The following is an 8777-nucleotide window of genomic DNA, read 5'->3' as shown; positions in this document are numbered from 1 at the left end:
ACATTTAAAATTGAAAGTTGTATTAGCATAATATATTGTGTAACCTTGCGTCTGTAAACTACATAATATTAGTTTTACTATTCAATAAAAACGTAATATTATATATATATATATGTTGTGATCCTTAAGGTCTCGATTGTTCAGTTTGAGGAAAATAAATCCCCACAAAGCATCTACTTGCAGGAAATGAGAGACCTTCCCACCCTTCCTGCTCATCACTGCCTGACATGAGAGCAGATAAAGCAGCAGGAATCGGGTTCTCGTGGGTCAACAAGTTCATTTACGTGAGTGAAAATGTTAAATTATAAAGATTGAAAGAGTCTCATGTGATTTATGAAACAAAGATTGGGCCCAATAGTGCTTGAGGAGAGTGTCCTCTGCTGGCAGGGAATATACACTATGGGCAAAGGGCAAATTTGACGTTTTAAACCTAATAGAGTAGTTCATTTTTATAGTTGGAGATTTGTTTCTGTATACGTTAATCAAAGAAAGTTGCTTCAAGAAAAATCAAGAATAAAATCCTTTGTATTGTAATGTATTTGAGCAACTTTTTGGGAGACAAATGATCATAACAGGGCCAAAACACAAAAAGAGATCACTTGTCTTAAATCAAAGAAAACTATTAAATAAATTAAATTAAATGTTAAAAAAAAAAAAAAAATCTATTTAAAGTAAAATATATATATATTTAGCACAACTTTTTTTTTTTTTTAAATCTACCCCTATTCAAATCTTCGTGCATAGTATAGTTAAGTAATATAAGGTGCATCTAGCTGTAAGTGTATGGTATGTTTGGTGTTATTTTCGTTATTTTCATTTTAGCAACAAAGGAATTCACTAATATTTTACACTATAAGCCGTGTATTATCATTCTTAATAGTCACGGCAAACATAAATACAGCTTTTATTGTAATATCACAATCTTTCAATTTAATTCGAACGTCCAACAATAGCAAATCAGAAATTTAAAAATGTTTTAATTAAATAATACAAAAATCGCAAAATAATCATGAATATATTTGAATAAATCAGAAATCCTTTCGAAGATTCACCAATTGTGTTTTTACTCTAATATGTTTGGTTTTCGATCAATATTATTGAATTAAAACATAAAATAAAATGAAATTCAAATTTATTTTTGGCCGGAACTAAAGTTGCGGGCGTATATCACAGACGCACAGATCTTGGCTGTGATTGCCGCGCATGCGCAAACGGACAGACAGGATTGCGATGTCAACATTGAGTCGTCGTTCACAATGATCTGTCTTGTAAGCTGTCGTTCTACTCTTTTCTTTATTATGAATGGCCTCCATGTGTTTTAGCCAATGGCTATTTCATCACTTGTTTGTTGTTTGACTATTATGACAGCTAGCATGCTAACAGTCGGACGTTGAAAAACGATAGCGCTTCAATAACAATAACGTTTTAACAAAGAATTAATGTTTTTTTTTCAGAATTTGGGTCTTAAAGGTGTTCTGTGAGTGAGTCAAAGATGGACGGCATGTCCACCCCAGAGGGGCCTGCAGGTTGTCCCCTGGTGTCCGCGGACATGGCGGGGGAGATCTGCGTGATGCCGGACATCAGCACCATCAAAACTGAACAGATGGTGGGTTCTGGTCCAGACGATCCCGCGACACAGAATGTAGCCATGGGGATCAAGTTCATCCTTCCGAACCGCTTCGACATGAACGTGTGCTCCAGATTTGTCAAGTCCCTGAATGAGGAGGACAGCAAGAACATCCAGGACCAGGTCAACTCTGATCTAGAGGTCGCTTCAGTTCTGTTCAAAGGTACCAAAGTCTTCCTGCATGAGGGGAAATATTTTAATTGATCGCCTTCTCTTGCAGCCGAGTGCAACATCCAGACATCTCCATCTCCAGGGATTCAGGTGCGACACGTTTATACTCCGTCCACCACCAAACATTTCTCCCCCATCAAACAGTCCACCACGCTGACCAACAAACATCGCGGCAACGAGGTGTCATCCACTCCTCTGCTTGTGCACTGTAGGTTTAATTTATACGATTACTTTAACCAAACCTCCTTTTGCTCAGTCTCACCAAGAACGTCATTCTTTCAGCTTTATCGATTCATCAGCTGGCGGCACAGGGAGAGATGGTGTTTCTGGCCAGCAGAATAGAACAAGGTATGTAAATCAATGATAAAATAGTACAACTTGTAGCTTAGAAACCATTTAGTTGTTCATTTATTAGTATTCAATGGAACTCTATTCCTGTCAAATGTCTTCAGTTTAATGTACGCATTCTAAGTGCACTTAGTGAAACGAGATGTGCTTTATTTTCTCTCGTCATAATTGATTATTTTTTATCAGAGACCGTCATCAACCTCCAGGATGAGGAGGGTTTCACACCACTGATGTGGGCGGCGGCACATGGGCAGATCGCTGTAGTGGAGTTTCTGCTTCAAAACGTAAGATTGTCGAGAACATCTTGCTTGCAGATTTTTTTTAATCTACCTTTTTCTATCTAGGGTGCTGATCCTAACCTGCTGGCCCGAGGACGAGAAAGTGCTCTTTCCTTAGCCTGCAGTAAAGGATACACTGACATTGTGAGGATGCTCATCGACTGTAGCGTTGATGTCAACGAATACGACTGGGTAAGAAGGCGTTTCCACTAAATGTCTGACTCTTACTGAAGCTGTTGTCCTGATGTTTCAGAATGGTGGAGCTCCTCTGCTGTACGCCGTTCACGGGAATCACGTCCGCTGTGTAGAAATCCTGTTAGGTGATGATTTAGGACAAGTGGTGATTTGCTTCCTTGATTCCTAAATGGTAATGTTTGGCTTACAGAAAGTGGGGCTGATCCAACCATCGAGTCAGATTCAGGGTTCAATGCGATGGATATGGCTGTTGCCATGGGTCATCGTAACGGTATGCTTCTCTACACGTCTACTTTACCGCCCAGTTACTCTTTATTCATTATTAACCCCAGAGGACCATGATTTTAGATCAAACACTTGGTGAGGTAGCCTACAGTCTTACATTTACATTAGACAACATCTGTAAAAGTTACTTTAATTTTCACATTTAAATGATGTAATGGTCACATTTGTACTTTCAGTTCAACAAGTGATGGAGGCTCATCTACTCAAGCTCCTGATAGGAATCCGAGAGTGACCCCCAGGCGTGGACGAACAGTGTGGTGCTACTGAAGTCATTGGAACGAGAAATTACATTCTCAGCATGAAGTTGTTTTTAATCAAGCCATGTGTGTTTCAGGGGAATTATTTGTTTTAGAAGTTGTTTATTTAAAGTATTTAAACTATTTGCCATTTACCATTTTAAAAATGTTTGAATGTGGAATTTGACTGTTTTAATTAAAACTGCATCTAAACTACCATCAATCGTGAGCCCTCGTTATCTGTTAACTTGAGATTTTTAAGATGCCAATTTAGGTCAATTTAATTATGAAGGACCCTGAGGAGCAAGCTTTGCCCTTTAAATTGTAGCTGTTAGCCTGGCATCTCAAGTCTTGAAACTAAACATGCTGATCGTTCAGGTTAGGAAGAGGTCCAACGCTTGTAGACTAGAGTCGTGGAGAAACAGAAAACCAAGGGCAAGCAGAGAATGTGTCAAAGGGGGCAAAAAAGGTTCTATAAGGTGAGAGACGGCAGAGGTAATGCATTTCCTCCAGGTGACGGTCAAGACTTGTTAAGGTCTGTATGTGCCAGACGACTGATCAATCATGGACCAAAACATACAAGTAATTGACAAACGAGTCACCAGTAGCAAAGTTTAATTCCAGATGTGGAGTTCTTAGGCCACAGAGAATGAGGTTCAGTAACGTGGAGGGGCGGTTACACGGGTTACACTGCACATGCAGAGCGACGGGACGAGCACATGTTGACAGGAGGTGAAACATCGACACCCTCACTCTGGCTTTTACGTCGTCAGAAGGACAATACAACACAAATACTTAACCTCTGGAGTGTGGGCAAACACACACATCATTCTCAAGTGTTTTAACAATCAACCTTCTGCAGAACTCTTACGCCCGCGCCCCATGGTTCCGACATGACTCAGAGTCCCGGGTTTCCTTTAGTTGGCCTCGTCCTTCGACGCCTCGTCAAAGTTCTCCACCAGATCTGAGGGGAAAACATTTAACGCTTAATCAAACACAGTTTGAGAAGAAATCATCCCGAATCTGATCCATTTCATATCAAAGTGCACACATGAAATCCATCTGTTGCCCATCAAACGACATGTCTCCACCACTTCATGAAAACTGAGACACTCAAAGGCTGCTGGGATAAACTGGGAACAAAGCAGAGGTCTGGGAAAACTTGTAGCAAAAGTGGGAGAACACAGAAAGTGAACTTCAACAATGTGATGATGGCTCTTAATCCTTTGACAATAGATTTCACAGAAGATGCGTGCAACAGACATGGACTCACAGGAGGAGCTGGTACTAGACCATAACTACCTTTGCATGGACTTACTCATCACACCTATACCTCACATTCAATGTGCTTTCTCTGCATCTACTTAAAAATGATACCCGGTCTAAAGTTGGGTAAAATTGCAGAATTTCAGTACCCACACGTGATCAAAACGTTTGGACATTTGACAAAGGCAGTTAACATCAGATTGATTTGTCACTTGTTGTTGCCAGTTGTTTTTTTTATGCAATTGACCATAAATTAAAGGTAGGCTAAACAAACTTCAGATATCTTTCCTGTTCTGAGCAGTTGGAGAAGCCATATCATGTGTTTTACACTTTTACTTGTGTATTTATCTTAGATTATATTTTCTTGCGTTTCATTTGTGCACAAGTCATGTCAATAACAAGTAAAACTCTTGCACGGTCTACTACAGCCATGTTAACATAAGAGCACCTGTTTTTTAAACAATGATAATTAAGTGGTCATTCCGGTGTATCATGTGACTTACAGCACCACCTTGATCAGATAAATCCTATAGCTATTGATGCAAAGACTGAAGTGATTTTGTTTTTATGGAAATGTTTACACATCAGCTAGATTCCGTCATACATTTAAGGAATTTTCTTCTTATCATAATATTTATCCAAACAAATCAACCTTTGGGTTGACCAGCCATTAAAATATATTTTGGTACATGACTGTATGTTTTTTTTAAACAATAACTTATTGTGTTACTCACCGGGAACTTCATCGTCCTCTTCCTCTACTGTGGCGATTGGGGCTTTTCCATCTGAAGCTGAAGGACAAAGACGACATGTAAGAGGTGACAGTCCCTGGGGTGGACATGACATGTCTCTCAGAGCAGACATCTCAAGACACTCCGGTCTCAAACACTGACCCTGTTTCGGCAAGGCCTCCGCGAGTCTCCTCAGGCTGGTCAGGCTGTCTGCTCCCAGCTGGTTCAGGATGCCGGGCAGCATCTCCGTCATCTGCTTGGTTTCGGCGTGGCCAGTGATCGTGAAGGTGTTGGCAGCCAGGGACGCCTGCACTTTGGGATTGTTGAAGTGGATGACCGTCCCCTGATTTGTGAACATGTTGACCTGCCCACAAACGATAAGCATGGTTAACACAGGAGGTTGGCCAACATCATCAAAAATGAATACCAAAATAAACATTTTAAAAAATAGTTGTGCATGAATAGGACCGTCTCTATTTGACATAGCAATTTACTTGAACATGGAAATGCCCGTTTTTGAAAATGTATCATTATTTATAATTTAGTTGTTCCTAGTTAAATTCATCTGTACAGCATATAAAAGTGTTTATCCCCCATTTCGACCAACACTAATTAGCTAATTGATTCATCTGATTTACAGCTAAATCCAGCTTCCAACATCAGCTATAAACCAAACCTGATGCATCTTCAGAACCCACTCTAAAACAAAACGAAAAAATCTGCATCCCCCAGAACATTACCTCTTCAATTCCAGAGATGTTGTTGACCCCAAGTTTCTTCAGGGAGAACTGGAGCTTCTTGTCATCTGCTGTTGCCGTTCTGTGCACAACCTTCTTCTTCCTGCGAGCAGTGCCCTGAAGCACATCAACAAAGGTTTCAGGTTAAACGTTCACTTCTGACTTGGCTTGTATTGTGAAAGCAGTAAGTTCACACGTAGAAGATTAAAAATACAATTGGGAAAATGGAAGCGACAGCACTTTGTTTTCAATTTTCTTTCTCATGTCAAAAAGTCATTTGTGACAAATATTGAAAGACAATTTCAGTATTAGAAGACTTCTAAATTACTTTAACGAGAGACTTTCCAACTTGAAATGTTATGAGAAGCTTCACGTCAAGACAGAATGTTAAATATGAGGAGATGTAGGATCTATAAATTGAGAAAATTCTTTATTAAAATAAATTGAGATAAGTAATTTTGGTAAGAAAAATGAAATTTTTACCTTTCCGCCAATGCGGACCTGCGCCTGTAATTTTGCGAGTTTTTCTGTATTCATTATACTTTCTTTCATCTGCAAAAATAGGAAAAGAATGTTAGAGAGAGATCAGAAAAATTGTTAGTTGGAAATAAATTACTAAATTAGAAGACATGTTTTTAACTCAGTTGCATTTTCTACTGAATAACGCAGTTTGGGCTAATTTCAACATGCATGTCTTTCACAACAGCAACACAAATCCTTCCTTAACTTTGACAAGTCAGTGGTAACTGAAACACTTTTACACAACTATATTCAGCCATTAATTCCTGTCCAATAGGCGTTCAGACAAAAAGGCACGATTTATTTAATACAGTTAAAACAAAACAGATTTAAGAACCAAATATGCGTTTCACAGTGTGATTGAGATTATGCTTTACCTTTACACTCCAACACACACCAACAATACATACTGTAAAACTACAGCAGGATCTGCATCAATCCCTTTCAAATGAGACAATTTAAAATACTATAATATACTGCTAAAAGGAAGGTTTTTCTAAAAGTTTACCCTTTGAATAAATACACCATTTCATGAATACAAACTTCAATAGACATAAGTTACACCTGACATTTAAACGTCACCATTAAAAGAACTAAGGACATTTATTAACAAATAAGCGACTGATCAAACGAGAATTGAACCAGACAGCATCAGACAGTAGTTAATAAATAAAAAAAGATTACGGACAACAAGGCGTTCACCGAAACTATTTATCTCTATGGCAAACATGCTATCGCCAGTTGCTAAATGCTACAATACCCACGCCAAGCCAAGAAAGAAAAACGAATAAAAAAGAAACAACAATTGAAGGAAATCACTAGAACATGGTCATATGTAGGTTAAAGCCTAGTGGGTATGAATTAGTTATTGCGCCAGACTGTTGGGTTTCAAAGAGCTCGTACAAACTTGCGGGCTAACGCAGCTAGCATGACAGTTAGCAGGGGCTGGACTCACGAGCAGCAACGAGCCGCAGTTAGCAGCGAAACTCTCTAAAAGAGGCGGATTTCCGCCATCTAGTCGCAAAGGCTTTGGTTTACCTGTTGCCTTCGATTCACGGACAAAGTACGCGAGAAGGAATGTGTTTAAAGCTCCAGACTGACCTGTAAACTACCAGCAGACACATGCGGGAGTAAGATGGAAGCCAGAGAGAAGGGAGGAAGTGACGCAAAGGGGGAAAAGTGCCGGTTGGAGTTGAAGGGTCTTTGTGCCCTCAGTGGGGTCTTGCAGGCCTGATAACATTATTAAATTAAATCACAATTATCTTTTTTTTTTATGAATTAGGAGTTATTTAATCTATTATTAAGAAATGAGTCCAGATATAATAAATATTTCTCAAAAGTCTCAAAATAAGTTTTTATATTTGGTTCTACTTGGTTGGATCTTAACCCTCTAACCGATCTTCACTATAGGTCAATTCTAGTCCAGGCCATGGCTCATCACTGAGAAGAATCTATGAACAAGCCTAGCCCGCTCAGTACAGCCAGCTTGTCCATATAGGGTGGGGGGATACCAGCTGCACTTCCTCCTTTTCATCTCAGCAGAAAGCTCCTGGCAGCCTGTGAAAAGATAAGTGATCGACATAGAAACATGGAAGCATTACATACACATTCCGTCTTGTGTGTTTGGGCCCCAGTATTGTGTTTTTACGTTGTGTGGCCCGAACTTCCACAGCCAGGCCTAGCATGTTAAGCTGAGTCGTCCCTCGGTCGTAGGTGGACTTCGATGAGGGCGACGACTGGCAGTTTTTCACCACCACAGCTCACTGCATTGAGATGGGCCATGAGACATGCAAGAATGACCCAGGCTCGTTTTATTTTCAGCAGGACAGCAGATGAGGTGCAGGAGATCCACGGTGGCTGCCCTTCTCAGAATAACTCGGGCACATGCTCTCCTAGAAGACACCGCTCTGCTAGGACATCAAATTCTGTAGTGAGTGGGATTTCAGTTTCAGAGGTCAGTAATCTCCTTTGATCGGTCCAGACCTCCTGGACACTAAAGCCGGCAAGCCTTTCCTCTCACCACATAACTTGAAAAGTGTTTAAACACCGTTTTCAGGTCTTTTATAGTGGGGTCTCTCCACACGGACGACAGTGCCTGGTTGCCTGGTCCACAAGCTCAATCAGCTGTGTTTTCTTTCTTTTCCGCTTTGACATCTGTGCCAATCTAGCAGATGTCTTCAGCTAAGGAGGTAGCAATATACAACTGATCCGGTCGATGTTGACCGAAGAACATATGGAGATGTGTTTGGAGACAGATCGCAACCTAAACAGAGTGTGCTTCATTTAGGGTGAGTGATCTGGTATGCATGCATCCTGCTTACACCTTACACACATCAGCTCTGTGCTCTTCCCCTGACACACTCTCCCAATCCCCTCGTCAGCTC

At 40.3% G+C, this 8777-nt stretch overlaps 2 protein-coding genes across 2 annotated transcripts; one reads left to right on the top strand and one right to left on the bottom strand.

The window, feature by feature from the left end:
- The first annotated feature begins 1198 nt into the window (after positions 1–1198).
- Positions 1199–3359, top strand: ankra2 (ankyrin repeat family A member 2). Its single transcript, XM_087791993.1, has 9 exons — positions 1199–1268; positions 1455–1790; positions 1848–2006; positions 2081–2146; positions 2333–2430; positions 2491–2616; positions 2678–2744; positions 2810–2890; positions 3081–3359. Exons 2-9 carry the CDS (start codon positions 1493–1495, stop codon positions 3134–3136), a joined length of 951 nt encoding a protein of 316 aa, XP_087648119.1. The 5' UTR covers positions 1199–1268; positions 1455–1492; the 3' UTR covers positions 3137–3359.
- Positions 3360–3738: 379 nt separating this feature from the next.
- On the bottom strand, positions 3739–7552 carry btf3 (basic transcription factor 3). Its single transcript, XM_087791995.1, has 6 exons — positions 7495–7552; positions 6358–6426; positions 5878–5991; positions 5300–5501; positions 5141–5197; positions 3739–4104 (listed from the first exon to the last, which is right to left on the bottom strand). Exons 2-6 carry the CDS (start codon positions 6424–6426, stop codon positions 4058–4060), a joined length of 489 nt encoding a protein of 162 aa, XP_087648121.1. The 5' UTR covers positions 7495–7552; the 3' UTR covers positions 3739–4057.
- Between the last annotated feature and the right edge of the window lie 1225 nt (positions 7553–8777).

Source organism: Callionymus lyra, chromosome 5 (assembly GCF_982586985.1).
Source record: "Callionymus lyra chromosome 5, fCalLyr1.hap1.1, whole genome shotgun sequence".
Lineage (NCBI taxonomy): Eukaryota > Metazoa > Chordata > Actinopteri > Syngnathiformes > Callionymidae > Callionymus > Callionymus lyra.
Note: the sequence above shows the minus strand (reverse complement) of the source record. Positions and strands in the feature narration are given on the sequence as shown.

Coding starts and splice junctions, on each gene's coding strand:
- ankra2 (XM_087791993.1), top strand. CDS start 1,493: ATGGACGGCATGTCCACCCCAGAGGGGCCTGCAGGTTGTCCCCTGGTG. Junction 2,007..2,080: donor CACTCCTCTGCTTGTGCACT/GTAGGTTTAATT, acceptor TCATTCTTTCAG/CTTTATCGATTCATCAGCTG. Junction 2,891..3,080: donor TGCCATGGGTCATCGTAACG/GTATGCTTCTCT, acceptor TTGTACTTTCAG/TTCAACAAGTGATGGAGGCT.
- btf3 (XM_087791995.1), bottom strand. CDS start 6,426: ATGAAAGAAAGTATAATGAATACAGAAAAACTCGCAAAATTACAGGCG. Junction 5,992..6,357: donor AGGTCCGCATTGGCGGAAAG/GTAAAAATTTCA, acceptor GATGTGCTTCAG/GGCACTGCTCGCAGGAAGAA. Junction 4,105..5,140: donor AGAGGACGATGAAGTTCCCG/GTGAGTAACACA, acceptor TTTTCCCCTCAG/ATCTGGTGGAGAACTTTGAC.